The following is a 17435-nucleotide window of genomic DNA, read 5'->3' as shown; positions in this document are numbered from 1 at the left end:
TTAATATTTATTCGTAAATTTGATTTTTTGGAAAGTCTAATTTTTACTAACAATTTAATAAAAAAGGGTTTCTTTTAATTCTAGTACATCAATTCCCAAAAACCATTTTGGTAACATGGTTTTTGGGGAACATGGTTTCAGTAAAAAATTTGTAATTCAGTGAAGTGTTTATTTTAATATAATATTACATTTACAAAAGCAATTTGTGTTTAATACAAAACTGGTATTCCAAACTTCAAATTTACTGCACTTGGCACACATTTTTTGTATTGATCTAAAAAAAAAATGTAAAACATTCTAAATGGATTATTTAATAAAAATCCTACGTTAAAGCATACCAAACTATTATACATATATGTATGAAACTTTCAAGAACCAACATTCGTGGTAATCTTATCTAGTTATCAATTTTAAATGTCTGCTAATTCAATTTAATTTATTTTAAAGATTTTGGGTTGAAATTTACTTGGGATTTAAATGTATTAAAGTTTTATAAGAAATACAAGTTAGATACAAAAACATATTGAAATTTAAGTTTTTTTTATAAGGGAGTAAGTGAAAACTTCAGTAAGAACTCCGCTTGGCATATATTTGCTTATTTGGACGACTAATGACTTAAGTAAATGTACTTTTGCAGTATAAAACATTTAACTGTCTTGCCACATAGAGACTACCCACCCTCTTGAAATTCTAAGAATTTATTTATTGCCAAATCATATTTTCTAAAATTAAGCGTGCAGAAAAGCGTCTCATTTACATCGCATAATTTATATAGTAGTGATTTTTGCATAAAAGGATGCTTGTCGAGGTTTGGACTGTAATTTTCCCTGACCTATAAATACATAAAAAAATTTTTATTCTGTGGTCGAATTTATGGTTGCCGCGATAGAATACTGGAATAATATTTCTGTTACTATTTGCCATGATTTAGTACATTATAAGCAGCATTAAATATCTCATGCTTAATATAAACATACGTGGATATATCAGAAGATTAAGAGCTATGATTTTGTTTCGAAATTCTACCTTTTTCTTATTTTTTACGTATGCATTTTTTTTGGCAGGTTTATCTTTATTTTTATTTATTATTATCATTATATTTTGTGGGAGAGAAAGTTAGTTAGTCATTGCTAATTTGTGTTTGGATATTTTTTTTCCAACATGCATGATTCATTAATTTTTTTCCTCTGCCCTGCTGCCTCATAAAACTAAGGGGATTATATTTCAATAGAAGGCATCTTAAAATATTTCAGCAAATAAAAAAAATTGGCAATCTAAGAGCTTGTGCAAGATAGAATAACTTTCTTTGACTCACACAGACATCACAGCATTTTTTGAATCTAAAATATATCTTTTTATGTGTTTACAAAGAAGAATAATGTGTTTTTAGTTTGGATTTCAGTAGTTTCTTACTGATGCATAACCTACTTTAAATGTCTTAAGAACTGTTTTATAAGTATTTATTCTAAATGTGATCAGGAATTACGAAGATCCAGTAGCGATTCCATATATCTGAAAATTAAAAATGATTAGAATTTCACATTTATTTTAAAATAAGTGAAGTTTACACCTAAGGTCTCAACTCATGAGTCAGCGAAGTTTCTCCAAAAAGAGAAGTTATATCTTGAGCAGTTTTTTTTCAATTGGATATTTAAATTTTTTTTTATCAGGAATCATCCATCCCAGCTCGCAGTTTAACTTAGAGATAACAATAAGACTGCTCTCTAAACTTGAACTTGTATTCTTGATTTTTTGCTCTTTTACGTATTTTTCAATTTAAACTAATGCAGAATTCCTTTTGTATCGAGATTTGGATAATAAATATACTAAATCTGCTGTGTTTGATATACTCAAAAATAAGATATATTGTGAATTTCTAAATGTTAAAGACCAACACAATTGCTTTAAAACTTCTTTTTATTTAGTCCTAAGAACAAAGATTTTCATTTCGCAATCACTGGAATAATGAACACTTTGAAATATCTTAAAATATAGAAAAATTTTATTTCAATCTTTAAATACACAATGTATTTTAATTTTCAATACTCACTCTTAGTTGTGACTATGTTTGTCGGGTTTTCGCTGATTCCCGCTGTTGAAGATGATGCATCAACTACAAAATTTATGTTGTTTTATGCACTTATAGATTATCTAATAAAATATTGAAATTGCATTGGCATTTTAATTTATTTTCAAATTCATCCAATACAAAAAAATATCAGCAAACTAAAGACAGATAATTAAGAAATTGTTATAAATTTAATATGATTTAATTATTTATTCGCGTGCTATAAGTAGAAAAGAAACTGCATAACTTTAGTATAGCGCAAAATTTATGTAAATTAGATTCTCGGTTTAGGAGAATAAATTTATTTCAGAATAATCAAGAATTATGCATGGTAAAGTAACTTCTATCAATCTAATTTTATTATATCTAGTTTTATTTCCTTTATTTACGAAATAAAACACTTTATAATATCGTTCATATAAATGCATTTGGTAAAGTTTAGCTAAAGAGGTGGGTCAAGATAGTTAAATTGTCTTCAGGCTAGTGGGAAAAGAAGTTGCCAGTCGGAAAAAATGCCTACTGAAATCAATTAAGAAGTATGCATGATTTAACCCTGTTTTAATACCTTCTAAAGACTAAAAATCACCGTAAATTGCTCAAAATTTTAAACAATAATTTAAAAAATCACATATTTTGTTGATTGGTTAATTCTCAACTACAAAATAAGTTAAAATTCCATTCACAAACATTTCTGTGCGTACGAAATTTTAGAATCGCACGTTAATATCTTCTGCTACTTCCACGGAAATGGATTTTATATATTAAACAGTTGTATTTTTATTGTCCGAAAGTGAAGTAAATGTGAACCTTTATTTAAAAATATTCCTTGAACATCAACAGTTCTATGTCTTGTGAGTGGCACAAAGTGTTAACGTATAATTCTAAAATGTTGCTCATATATTGAGAAATCAATAGTAACGTTTAAGCACTATTGCAAGTCACTTAACAAAATGAAACTTTTTGAATGATAAGGATTTTTTAGCATTAAGTATTTAATTGGCTTTTGGTTCATTAAGCTCAGACTAAAAAAAAACAAAGGTAGTAATAGACGAATTCTATACACTACTACTGAAAGGGAAATATGGAATAAAATATATTTAAAAATGAAGCATTAAATCTGATGCTAGTCTAGGATTCGCTTTTCCTTTTTAATTCGGAGCAAGAAAAAAAAAGGCGTGCTAAATATGAAGATGAACAATTATAATATGCAGCTTCAAGCATTAGATAATGAGTACATGAGATACCAAAACTTATCAACAAAATGAAAAAAAATTCATAATGACGTAGTAATACGGATAATAGATTCGCCTATGATAGAAAAACAAAACTCTTCTGCGTAAAATAAGGCAAAATGTACGGAAAATAAATAATATTCCTGTAAATTTATTTCAGTTGTTCGCATACTTACAATTCACCTTTTAATTATGCTAAAAAAACATTTTGAGATTTTTTAATGTTTATTAAAAAAATATTTCAAGGAAAAAAACTGAGATCAAGAAACTTTTTAATTTCACTATAAAAAAAATCTTGAAACCTTTTTTTTTAATAAACAAAAATATATTTTCCTTGCGATTTTTTTACAAATAAAAGAATGAAATAAACTTAATGCGAAGAAAAATTGAAGTAAAAAATGCTTGTTTAGTGTTATAAAAAATACATCGAAGTATTTTACTTAAAAAACACTTTCTATTTCTAATTAACGCGCTCTAGACTATTTTATGTTGAAAATAATGATATTTAACAATATTGAAAAAAACATTCAGGTGGTAAGAGACATGGATTTTATATATACAAATTCAAATTCTATTCAAATTTTTAAAATTATTTCTCCCCAAAAAATAATTTTATGTAAGCTTTGGAAATCAAAAATGGCACAAAACTAATCCTTTCCGGTGGCTTTACGTTATTAGATTATTAGAAGTTTATCACATTGAATATATTAAATGAGTATTATAATGCATGAGTATTAAAAATATATTTCATAATAATAAAATAAAGGTTTATTGCTTTTAAAATAGTTTGGCAAGATGGTACTGCTCAAGGCCAACTCATGATAGTCAAAAATAACAACGAACAAGCGATTTTCCCTTTCGAGGGAGCATAAAAACAGTATTTAAATTAAAACTGTACAGTATTGTTGCTGTCTTAACAGGTACCAAATATACTAATTGTACCTATATTAATATATTTGGTAGCAATTAAAATTGCATATTACCAAAAGATCCTATTGCCAAAATTAATCAAACATCGTTGGCCTCGATAATATTATAGTGATGTTTAAAGCTCCTCCTAAATGATTTAGTACCGTTTCTTCATTAATTTTTCTTTTCAGTACATAGCTAGTTCTTTAATCCATTGAGTATCTATTACCTAAATTAATTAAGCATCATAATCGTCAATAATAGAATGACATTTTTTTTACGTTTTACCTAAACGAATTAGAACATTTCTACATTAATTTTGGCTCTTATTTTACAGTTTATAGGTTTATTTTAATTAGTACCTATTACCAAAATTAATTAAGTATCATTGGCTTTATAAATAGTAAAAAGGAAAAAAATATTTTACTTTTCTCCTGAACGAATAAGTACCGTTTCAACATTAATTTTGCTTTTTAGTGCCACAATAGTTTTTTTACAGTATTATTTTTATCAGTTAGTAACTATTATCAAAATTAATTTAGCATTTCTCCATTACTTCTGCAGTTTTGTATGAAACTTAATATATTTATTCCAATTAGTACCTTTTACAAAAATTTAATATGTATCATTGTCGTCAATAATAGGTTTTTGATATTTCACCCTTCTCTTGAACGATTTAGAGCTATCTATTAATTCTGCTGATCAGAACAAAATATATAGAGGTAATTTGAATTATGATTGATTTTAAAATCATTAGATTTACAGAAATATATGTTTTAAAAGTAAAATAATTATAATAACTTTGACAAATAAGAAAATATACCAAAAAAAAAGCCTCTGGTTTCAGAAAACTTAAAAAATATTAATTTGATGACGCGGTCAGCCAAAGCAAACAAGCTCATGTTGATCATTGAGTTTACCTGATATAAACTATAAAAAATAATTAACATTAGAGTGATCGGAATGATCATTTTTGGAGATAATTAATTTTGAGAGGTGCTATGTCATAAAATAATCATGCAAGCAAAATTAACTTACGTGGCTTTTTAAGTTTTTGAAATCTTCAAAAGCACTTAAGTAAACTTTTTTAAGATTACATAATGAGAACATTATTTGGCGATTTACCTACAATGAACATAGCCGTCAGAATGACCGATAAAAGATATCTGAGTGTATTGCTTGTATTTTGCACACTGTTTATCCTCCGTTGTTTATCTTTATATTGTTTTTTCACCAACTGACTAGATCGATGCAGTATACAAGTTCTTCCTTCCGAAACAAGATCCTTCTCCTACTCCCTGCTGCTCTCATACCACTCGTAATTGATTAAGTAATTGTCAATTCTTTCTTATATCAGATTGCTTTGTGATTTGGGCTCAATATTAACACAGAAAAAACTGAATTCCCAAACATTTGCAGAAAGAATAAGGTTTTAGGAGAAAAAAAAATTAGAAAATTTTTACAGGGAATTTACTGGCAAAAAAAGCTAATAAAATTCAATAAAATGTTCTCGACCCAAAAAAATGCGCATTTTAAAAAGCAGTATATAAGGTAAGAAAGACGATAAAATTTGGATTAAATTTTCGCATGGCAATGGAACTTGGGATGAATAAATTTTCATTGGTTTGATATATCGAGGAAAAGAATGACACACAGTTACGTTCCTTTCTAAGAAAGGAATATCCCCGACAGAAGGCGTTTTACGTTCTAAAATCTTGTTTACTTTTAATGGGGAAGAGGAATTTTTCATAACTATTACTATACGCTTAAATCATCGAAATATCACACAGAATACCAAAACAGGATTTTTCTTGCATTTTTTAGAAAAAAATATTCTAGTACAGGATAAAAAATAATTCATGCCCAAGAACGTAGACTAAATAAATGCCTGCATCTTAGTACCATACATAACTATGAAAGAGTAAATATATAAATAAAGTAAACTATGACTAAAAATTCTATTCCAATGTTTGCAAAGTAATTAAAAATTCATTGAGAAAAATATATATTTTTAGATACATATTTTTCTTTGTCGATTGGCTATATAGGAAAGAGGTGTAAACAATTTTCTTTAGGGAATATGATTTCTTATTTTCCTCATTCCTGTATTTGTAAAGTTACTCTTTCTCCCTAATACTAAAAATCTTAATATCGATAAGATACAGTAAAATTTACCAATGCATTTTTCATTCTCTAGTTTGTAGCCAGGGAGGCAGTCGCACGAGTATTTGGAGGCATTTAGTCTGTCATTATTGCAAGTAAAGAATTCTCCTTTCTTTTGACATGCCTCTTTCCCTCCGTAGTCCTCGCATCCCGTTTTAACTGAAATACAATAAAAAATTTCATTTGAGATACGGGGAATAGTTGTAAACATTTTTTTTAAGAAATATGAATTGACATTTTTTTCTTTCCTGTATTAATAAAGTTACTTTTTTTTCCCTACGTCTAAAAATATTGATGTCGTTAAGAAAGAGTAAAACTCACCAATGCATTTTTCTTTCTCAATTTTGTATCCAGGGAGACAGTCGCACGAGTATTTGGAGACATTTAGTTTGTTATTATTGCAAGTAAAGAATTCTCCTTTCTTTTGACACGCCTCTATCCCTCCGTAGTCCTCGCATCCAGTTTTAACTGAAATACAATAGAAAATTTAATTTGATATATGGGGAATAGTTGTAAACATTTTTTTTTAAGAAATATGAATTGACATTTTTTTTTCTTCCTGTATTAATAAAGTTACTCGTTTTTCCCTACTACTAAAAATATTTATGTCGTTAAGAAAGAGTAAAACTCACCAATGCATTTTTCTTTCTCCATTTTGTACCCCGGGAAACAGTCGCACGAGTATTTGGAGGCATTTAGTTTGTCGTTATTGCAAGTAAATAATTCTCCTTTCTTTTGACACGCCTCTTTCCCTCCGTAGTCCTCGCATCCAGTTTTAACTGAAATACAATAAAAACTGTGATGAGGGAAATAGTTGTAAACATTTTTTTTTCAGAAATATGAATTGACATTTTTTTCTTTCCTGTATTAATAAAGTTACTCTTTTTTCCCTACTTCTAAAAATATTAATGTCGTTAAGAAGCAGTAAAACTCACCAATGCATTTTTCTTTCTCAATTTTGTACCCAGGGAGACAGTCGCACGAGTATTTGGAGGCATTTAGTTTGTCATTATTGCAAGTAAAGAATTCTCCTTTCTTTTGACACGTCTCTTTCCCTCCGTTGTCCTCGCATCCAGTTTTAACTGAAATACAATAGAAAATTTCATTTGTGATATGGGAAATAGTTGTAAAAATTTTTTTTAGGAAATATGAATTGACATTTTTTCTTTCCTGTGTTAATAAATTTACTCTTTTTTCCCTGCTTCTAAAAATATTAATGTCGGAGAGAAGCAGTAAATCTTACCAATGCATTTTTCTTTCTCCATTTTGTACCCAGGGAGACAGTCGCATGAGTATTTGGAGGCATTTTGTTTGTCATTATTGCAAGTAAAGAATTCTCCTTTCTTTTGACATGCCTCTTTCCCTCCGTAGTCCTCACATCCCGTTTTAACTGAAATACAATAAAAAATTTCATTTGATATACGGGGAATAGTTGTAAACATTTTTTTTAAAGAAATATGAATTGACATTTTTTTCTTTCCTGTATTAATAAAATTACTCGTTTTTCCCTACTACTTAAAATATTAATGTCGTTAAGAAAGAGTAAAACTAACCAATGCATTTTCCTTTCTCCATTTTGTACCCAGGGAGACAGTCGCACGAGTATTTGGAGGCATTTAGTTTGTCATTATTGCAAGTAAAGAATTCTCCTTTCTTTTGACACGCCTCTTTCCCTCCGTAGTCCTCGCATCCAGTTTTAACTGAAATACAATAAAAATTGTGATAAGGGAAATAGTTGTAAACATTTTTTTTAAGAAATATGAATTGACATTTTTTTTCTGTATTAATAAAGTTACTCTTCTTTCCCTACTTCTAAAAATATTAATGTCGTTAAGAAGCAGTGAAACTCACCAATGCATTTTTCTTTCTCAATTTTGTACCCAGAGATACAGTCGCACGAGTATTTGGAGGCATTTAGTTCGTCATTATTGCAAGTAAAGAATTTTCCTTTCTTTTGACACGCCTCTTTCCCTCCGTTGTCCTCGCATCCAGTTTTAACTGAAATACAATAAAAAATTTCATTTGTGATATGGGAAATAGTTGTAAACATTTTTTTTAAGAAATATGAATTGACATTTTTTTCTTTCCTGTATTAATAAAGTTACTCGTTTTTCCCTACTACTTAAAATATTAATGTCGTTAAGAAAGAGTAAAACTAACCAATGCATTTTCCTTTCTCCATTTTGTACCCAGGGAGACAGTCGCACGAGTATTTGGAGGCATTTAGTTTGTCATTATTGCAAGTAAAGAATTCTCCTTTCTTTTGACACGCCTCTTTCCCTCCGTAGTCCTCGCATCCAGTTTTAACTGAAATACAATAAAAATTGTGATAAGGGAAATAGTTGTAAACATTTTTTTTAAGAAATATGAATTGACATTTTTTTTCTGTATTAATAAAGTTACTCTTCTTTCCCTACTTCTAAAAATATTAATGTCGTTAAGAAGCAGTGAAACTCACCAATGCATTTTTCTTTCTCAATTTTGTACCCAGAGATACAGTCGCACGAGTATTTGGAGGCATTTAGTTCGTCATTATTGCAAGTAAAGAATTTTCCTTTCTTTTGACACGCCTCTTTCCCTCCGTTGTCCTCGCATCCAGTTTTAACTGAAATACAATAAAAAATTTCATTTGTGATATGGGAAATAGTTGTAAACATTTTTTTTAAGAAATATGAATTGACATTCTTTTCTTTCCTGTATTAATAAAGTTACTCTTTTTTCCCTACTACTAAAAATATTAATGTAGTTAAGAAACATTAAAACTTACCAATGCATTTTTCTTTCTCAATTTTGTACCCAGGGAGACAGTCACACGAGTATTTGGAGGCATTTACTTTGTCATTATTGCAAGTAAAGAATTCTCCTTTCTTTTGACACGCCTCTTTCCCTCCGTAGTCCTCGCATCCAGTTTTAACTGAAATACAATAAAAATTGTGATATGGGAAATAGTTGTAAACATTTTTTGTAAGAAATATGAATTGACATTTTTTTCTTTCCTGTATTAATAAAGTTACTCTTTTTCCCCTACTTCTAAAAATATTAACCCTTAGGAAAATTTGCCATAGGAGTGCCATAAAAAAATGCCGTAGGATATTCCTATGGGGTTTTGCCTATGGTAAAATTTTGCCATACACTTTTGCCACATAAGTATGGCAAAATTTTGCGATAAAACTAAGATGTGCTACAGCTTATGAAGAAATATTTTTCCATAGGCTATGGTACACCTTTGCCATACAGCTATGGCAACATTTGTTGTTGATATTTTACCTTGCATCAAAAAATTGTTACTTACAAGAATCTTTCGCAATGGATATTGAAAATGCAAAACCTAATAATTGTAGAAAAAATATATATCCAGGAAGCTTTTTTTAAAAATTTCTTTGATAAACTTCCCCCGTTTTACTTGCAGAATCCTTTCTGAATGATTTTTTTATTCAAATAAATTTTAAACGGTTAGTACTAACCATTAGAAAATGGGTCCGGTGGTCGGAGCGAGTGGGGAAAATATTAGTTATGTTGATTAGAAACAAAATATATTGAGTAAAGACAACCAATACTTGTTAAAGCTGTAAAAAACATGAAAATAGAAAGTGGGCCCGAAGGTCGGAGAGAGTATAAAAAACGTTAATTTGATTGATTGGTATCATAATTAGTGTTTAGATAAGCGTATCAGATATAAGAGGAACCTAAAAGGAAGCGAAGTAAAATAATGGTCCGATGGTCGGAGCGAATAAGAAATTTTTTAAAATTTTGATATGTAATACCAAGCTTAAAATTAAACAGACTACTAAAACAATAAAATACTATGAAATCTCAGAAGATAAAGAGTGGTCGAAGCGAAATTAGTTTAAAATAGACCAAAAGGAACAAAAGCCGCATATGTAACGATGCAACCAGTGGTGGTATGTGAACAAAATTTTATAAAAAAGATGGCATTAGACTATAAAAAGCTAAGAATAGAAAACAGGCTAAATTACTTCATCCCCTTCTAGTGAGGGATATAAAACTCAGAAAATTTATGTTGAGTTGTGTTAAGCACAATTAGAAAAGAGGACGCAATATAGAAACATTGGTAAATACAAAACATGTTTAAGACATGATTAAAATTGGTGAAATTAATAATTGTTATTGACAAATTTACGCTTGGTCAGGGATAGTAAATAAAAATTAATTGGGTATAGGGAATCACTATGACGAAAAAAATGTAAACTTAAGGAAAGATTAAATTGTTAAAAACATTTTTGGTTACAGCAGCAGATGATATGGCCAGGGACTGTCCAGTTGATGATATTGAAGCAAAACAATTGTCAACCAGTAATCCAGCAAATCTAGTTAAGTGATGACCCTAAGCTATGTATAAACATGTCACAGAACATTGTACAAATATATGTGGATACTTAAGAAATATTAGTTGTAGGATAGTAAAACACAGAGGCATGGTAAAAAACAATTTAATGGCAAGCAAAAATTAAACACAAAATAAAAATATGAAGCCCTAACATATGTAAGATAATGTAAAAAAGCATTGCAAGAATCTAAGTGGAATTAAAATCAACTTTGATATTGACTAACATTATTGATAACACTGACTTTGATATTGATATATGACAGCAATAAAATGAAATTGTCACCGAACAATTTAAAAGAATTAAAAAAATTTAATTATTAAAGAAATGATGGATCTGGCTTGATGATAAGCACTTAACTGCGTTTTTCATCATGAAAATTGTTTACAAATTACTATGGGGAATAGAACACCATTAATAATGGAAAAGTGGAGTGACATTATATAAAATCAGGAAAAATAAAATTAATATAAGGGGGATAAAATTAAAAGAAAGATGTCGTTCAATCAGAAACAGTTGGGAGAAAGAACTATAAAAAATTTAGATAAAAATATAAACAGCGAGATATTAATTAAAGTGTACAAAGTCAGCGTTAACAAATGGAAAAATTTAACATAGCGAAAACCTATACCCAATCGCGACATATTTTGAAAAGATACATATAATAAAAGTACCAGACCGCCGGAAATTAAAAACTTATAAAATTCAGATAGATAATCGCATAGGCGTTTACAATAAAATGTTTTTGACCAAGAATGAGATTGAAAAAATATTAAAATAAGTCGCCAAAGTTAGCGAAAGATTCCACTTGTAGTGGATGACACGTTAATATCGCTGTCTGATACTCCAAGCTTAAATCAATGGAACATCGGATTTAAAACACTCAAAAATGGAAAAATTGGCCAACCGGAGGCCGGAAAAGACTCACCAGGAATGCCTTGTGGGATTAAATGTTGAATTTAATTAACTTCGGAGTGAAGAATGAATATTGCTTTCTTTTAGAAGATGTTTTTGAGGACTCCATTGGAGTTGTTGTTTCATTGGTGGGGATTTAGATTAGCTTTTCCTTATGGTATACTGCCATACAAATCTTTATGGTTACCATTGGCCTATGGTATATTGCCATACAAATTTCTATGGTTGCCATAGGCTTATGGGGGTTTGCCATACAAATCTCTATGGTAACCATAGGCGTATGGTATCTTACCATACAAATTTCTATGGCAGCCATAGGCTTATGGGGTTGTGCCATACCAATCTCTATGGTAACCATAGGCGTATGGTATCTTGCCATACAAATTTCTATGGTAGCCATAGATTACCATAGGCTTCTCTATGGCAAATTATCCAAAGGGAATGTCGTTAAGAAACAGTAAAACTTACCAATGCATTTTTCTTTCTCCATTTTGTACCCAGGGAGACAGTCGCACGAGTATTTGGAGGCATTTAGTTTGTCATTATTGCAAGTAAAGAATTTTCCTTTCTTTTGACATGCCTCTTTCCCTCCGTAGTCCTCGCATCCAGTTTTAGCTGAAATACAATAAAAAATTTCATTTGTGATATGGGAAATACAGTGACCTCTCACTTATGCACCACCTCTTTTATGCGCCTTTTTCATTTATACGACGATTTTTCTAAGTCCCGGTACATTAGGTAGGAAAATAATGATAATCATCTTTCGTTTATGCACCGCTCTAAAAATTAATTTTTCAATTACGCGCCGAAATTTTAGGCTAACATTTTAATTTTTTTCTTCCTTTAAACACTTTTTTCCTTCTCCCCCCTTTTTTCTTTTTTTTAAAAGAGAAAGGTTTCTAATTAAAAATTGAAGCAAATAAGCAATCCTTGTTACAGATAAAAAGAAATATGTTGTTAAATTCTATCGAAAAGCTCCCTTTTCTTTCCCCTGTGACCTTCACATTTTGGCTGTTCTAGAAAGACATTCTTTCCACATATTTGAATAGGGTGTCTTATCTGTTACACGCACAACAATGAAAGCCCATTTATCTTTAAGAAAATGACAATTCCTCTGGCCCAGAGGTTAGTTTTACTCCCTTGCTGTCTTCTAGAAAAAAAGACACCTGGAATACGAAAGATGAAAGAGACCGCTATCACTTACTTGCAGTCAGATGGACATCTCAAGTACATAAAAGTAGGTGGTCTGTTCTGTGACACTAATAATCAAACAACTTATTGTGCAGCATATTATGACGTCAAGTACTTTCCTTAGAAATTAATCATGTGACGTTTCACCCTCTCCCATAAAACTCAAATGTTTTGTGAAGAACTGTTCATTTATATCTAACTTAAACTTGTGTAGCATTTAAGATTTGTCTCTTAACGAAATGGCAAAGTGAACGAAATTGAGCTTATCTTTTAAAGCGGATATCATTAAGAGATTTGAAGAAAATCCATCAACGACTAAAAAAGCTTTATCTGATCATTTTAAAATTCCTGAATCAACTTTAAAAGGGATTTTTAAAAAAAAGGATGTAATTGTTGCTGCTCAACGGGAATGTGGAATTAAATCCTCGAAGAGAAGTCGTATTCAAGATGGAAAGTTTCAAGAACTGGAAAGTGTTTTATTGCAATTGTTTAAAGAGGCTCGTGCTTCTAACATTCCGGTTAATATAGAATTACTTAGGCAAAAAGCTGTTCATCTCGCAGAAACTTTGAAAATTGGAAATTTTTCAGCTTCACATGGATAGGTAGAGAAATTTACGATCCGACATGGCCTAGAAACTCGTACAATATCTGGTGAAAGTGCTAGCGTGGACGAAAAGACTGTAGAGCAATGAAAAGATGAATTAAAATCTTTAATTAAAGGATACAAACCAAAGGACATTTTTAATTGTGATGAAACTGGTTTGTTTTTCAGGATGATGCCTAAGACAACATTGGCATTTAAGGGGGGACCCTACCACGGTGGAAGAAACAGTAAAGAACAATTAACCATTTTATTATGTTGTAATGCAGATGGATCAGAGAAACATTCCCCTTTTATTATTGGCAAATAAAAAAAACCTCGCTGTTTTAAAAAAATAAGGCGACTTCCCTGTGAGTACTTAAGCAATAAAGCAGCATGGATGACCTCAAAATTTTTTTTACCTTTTCTTCATGCATTTGAGAAAAAAATGGAAAAAGAAAAAAGAAAACTCCTCCTTTTTATGGATCAATGTCCAGCGCATCCACGAGACTTACCAACTTCTCAACACATCAAAGTAGTGTTTTTTCCTGCAAATTGCACGTGCAAGTTACAACCTTTGGATTGAGGTATTATCCATTCCTTGAAAGTCCATTATAGAAAAACACTGATTCGTCGATATCTAGCAGAACTGGAAACAGGCAAATCAGCAGCAGCCGACGTAAAGGTTTTAGTTCTGGATGCCATGAATATAGTATGCACTGCATGGAGAAGCATTGGACAATCCTGCATAAGGAATTGCTTCAAAAAAGCTGGATTTATATTTTGAGATGAAAATGAATTTATAGATCAAGTTAGCGAAATTGAAGAAGATTGGGATATCGATTTTAGGGATAACGAATGGAAAGCTGTATCAAACGAACTTGTTTCTTTTAATGAATTTATTGCCTTTGATAATAATTTATTAACAACGAAATTAAGAGACATTGATGACATCGCTAATGAAATGGAGGATGAGAACGTGGAGGATGATAAAGTTCCTCCAAATCGCACAGCAGTATTAGAAGCATTAGACACTATTCGTGACTATTTACAATTTAATTCTTCTTCTGAAACTCCCTTATCCCATTTAAATGAACTGGAAAAAACTGTTTTTTGAAATACGTCGGCAAAAACAAACACAAACATGCATTAAGGATTATTTCGTAAGAAAATAAAGTTGTCTTTAGGTATGCTAAATTTTTTCTTTGTATAATTATAGTATACAGTATAAATATTAAAATTATAACAGTATAAATGTTAAAATTTAATCTTCAACAGTATAAATATTAAAATTATAACAGTATAAATGTTAAAATTTAATCTTTAACAGAATAAATATTAACACTTAATCTTTAGAAACATATTTATTCATATTGTCACTGCAATTTACGATGCGTTTTAGAATTTTGAAGTTTTTCACTTATGCGCCTTTTTCTGTTCGCCCCCCTTACACCGGTGCATAAGTGAGAGTTCACTGCAGTTGTAAACATTTTTTTTAAGAAATATGAATTGACATTTTTTTCTTCCCTGTATTAATAAAGTTACTCTTTTTTCTCTATTACTAAAAATATTAATGTAGTTAAGAAACAGTAAAACTTACCAATGCATTTTTCTTTCTCAATTTTGTACCCAGGGAGACAGTCGCATGAGTATTTGGAGGCATTCAGTTTGTCATTATTGCAAGTAAAGAATTCTCCCTTCTTTTGACACGCCTCTTTCCCTCCGTTGTCCTCGCATCCAGTTTTAGCTAAAATACAATAGAAAATTTAATTTGTGATGTGGGAAATAGTTATAAACATTTTTTGTAAGAAATATGAATTGTCATTTTTTTTCTTTCCTGTATTAATAAAGTTACTCTTTTTTCCCTGCTACTAAAAATATTAATGTCGGTGAGAAACAGTAAAACTTACCAATGCATTTTTCTTTCTCCATTTTGTACCCAGGGAGACAGTCGCACGAGTATTTGGAGGCATTTTGTTTGTCATTATTGCAAGTAAAGAATTCTCCTTTCTTTTGACACGCCTCTTTTCCTCCGTAGTCCTCACATCCAGTTTTATCTGAAATACAATAAAAATTGCAGTCGTTGGTGTGAGGAAACTAATATGGTAGTAAATCTGAATAAATGTGCCACTCAAACTTTCTCTGTAATTCATCGACCTCTATACCAAATCTCTCTTTTTCTTGCACTACGCTTGAAAATGTTGATTTCTTCACTTATCTCGGAACCGTTTTTGATTCTAAACTGAGCTGGAGGAATCATGTTGCATTTCTTGCCGAACGGATAATAAGACGCCTCCCTATTTTAAAATGACTTGCTGGCACTCTCTGGGGATGCGCCTGGTCTGCCCTCGCTCTGACTTATCAAAAATATATCCTTCCAATTTTTACTTACTGCTCTGAACCACTCATCTCTATGCCTACTTCCCTACTTCACAAGCTTGAAGTTTCACAAAACTATCAGGCACTTAGACTAATAACAGGTGCTATAAAAACTAAACCTATAGACGCAATGATCTTGTTCACAGGCATTAAGCCTTTGGATGTTGTCCTTAGGGAAAGGGCTGTCTTACTATACTTTAAACTTACCCAAATGGATAATTTTTGGACTAACTATCTACTTACTTCTCGTAGTTTAAAAACTCAAAATGGATTTATTCAGACCGTCATGGAACAATTAGTTGGAATCGATATGCCCCAACTAGAGGGTCAGCAGGAGCTGGTGAGCCCTCTTGACTACCAAAAAATTAATGTCAGGCTCTCTCTTGAACAGGACATTGTCAAAAGTGAAACATCTACCGCTGCTCTCCACCTTCTTGCGCTGGAGACAATGGGAATCCGTTACCCGGAACCGCTCTGACTGAGAGGTTTTACAGATGGCTCTTTCGATCCGGATCAACCAAATGCTGGAGCTGGTATCTTTTGTAATCTCAAATCGCTCCAGTGGGTGCCAATAGATCTGCTTTGGACGAGGAAGTTGTTGCAATCCGTATTGCTCTCGAACAGCTTTTTTGTTTTATTGAGACTTTTTCAAATGTGGTTATCCTTTCAGACTCGAAGGCGGCGCTTTGCTCGATTGAATCTTTGCATTGCCCTTCCAGTTGCGACGTTCTAAAATGTCAGGATGCGATACGTAAACTCCACCATTTTGGCAAAACTGTAGCTCTACAATGGATTCCCGGGCACTGTGATATTGCAGGAAATAAGAAGGCTGATGTTTTGGCAGAGAGAGGCACAAGAATTCTCCAGGCTCTTTGTAGGCCAGTCCCCTTTTCAACTTTCAATAGGATTAATAAATCAAAAATCAATGGGAAATTCCATCATCAATTGTCAGAAAGGGTAAAAACCAAAGTGTGGAAAGATCTTCGACAGAACACCATTCCAGACTGTCCGCGCCGCGAAGCGGTGGCTCAGTTTCGACTATATACCGGACATGACTGCCTAGCCGCGAACCTGTTTCGTTTAGAGCTGGCACCTGATCCCTATTGTTCTCTGTGTATGAGCCAAGCTGTTTTGGATGGCAGCTGCATCCTGTGCTGCAGGGCCCTCCACGGGTCGCCATCTACCGAACGATATTGGGAAGCAAGAGCGCTCTTGAGGAAATGACTTTTTACTTTCTTGTTTTGTTCCTGTGTTTTTGCTTTTTAACACGTCAATTCACCTCTGCCATTTGAAATCCATACATCCATACATAATAATAAACGCGGCTGTGTGTGTGTCTGTAATCACAATATATCGCCCCAGAAGCCTCGCCCAGGCACGAAACTCGGCACATAATAGTGTTTTGACATAATGACGAAGTATATTTTTTCTTTTTCAAAAATTTGGATTAGTTTTTTAGTTATCAGTCACTTTGTAAGAAAATCTATGCTTTTTCGTCTTCAAAGAGCCATATTCAAAAAACTATTAAAAAATGCATATACTTTTCTCCACTCTTATAAATGTATGCTAATGCGAACCTTACAATTGAAATATTAGTTTTCGACAACTTAAACCAATAATATACGAAGGAATTAATAATTTAATTGTAAGGT

At 31.3% G+C, this 17435-nt stretch overlaps 1 protein-coding gene across 14 annotated transcripts in view; it reads right to left on the bottom strand.

The window, feature by feature from the left end:
- LOC107447641 (uncharacterized) overlaps nt 1–17435 on the bottom strand; it is a 143776-nt gene that overhangs the window by 61477 nt on the left and 64864 nt on the right. For 6 of the 14 annotated variants that reach the window (XM_087163869.1, XM_087163870.1, XM_087163871.1 and 3 more), the window contains 14 exons: nt 15315–15461; nt 15005–15151; nt 12102–12248; nt 9140–9286; nt 8831–8977; nt 8533–8679; nt 8224–8370; nt 7926–8072; nt 7616–7762; nt 7308–7454; nt 7005–7151; nt 6694–6840; nt 6385–6531; nt 2051–2113 (listed from right to left, as the gene is read on the bottom strand). In XM_087163869.1, coding sequence (XP_087019995.1) covers nt 2051–2113; nt 6385–6531; nt 6694–6840; nt 7005–7151; nt 7308–7454; nt 7616–7762; nt 7926–8072; nt 8224–8370; nt 8533–8679; nt 8831–8977; nt 9140–9286; nt 12102–12248; nt 15005–15151; nt 15315–15461 — 1974 coding nt within the window. The remainder of the gene's footprint in view (nt 1–2050; nt 2114–6384; nt 6532–6693; nt 6841–7004; nt 7152–7307; nt 7455–7615; nt 7763–7925; nt 8073–8223; nt 8371–8532; nt 8680–8830; nt 8978–9139; nt 9287–12101; nt 12249–15004; nt 15152–15314; nt 15462–17435) is intronic. The other 8 variants (XM_087163875.1, XM_087163873.1, XM_087163876.1 and 5 more) reach the window with 8 other exon arrangements.

This window comes from Parasteatoda tepidariorum, chromosome 5, assembly GCF_982258835.1.
Source record: "Parasteatoda tepidariorum strain Cologne lab strain chromosome 5, Ptep-v5.0, whole genome shotgun sequence".
NCBI lineage: Eukaryota > Metazoa > Arthropoda > Arachnida > Araneae > Theridiidae > Parasteatoda > Parasteatoda tepidariorum.
This window is presented reverse-complemented; position numbering and strand designations above follow the sequence as displayed.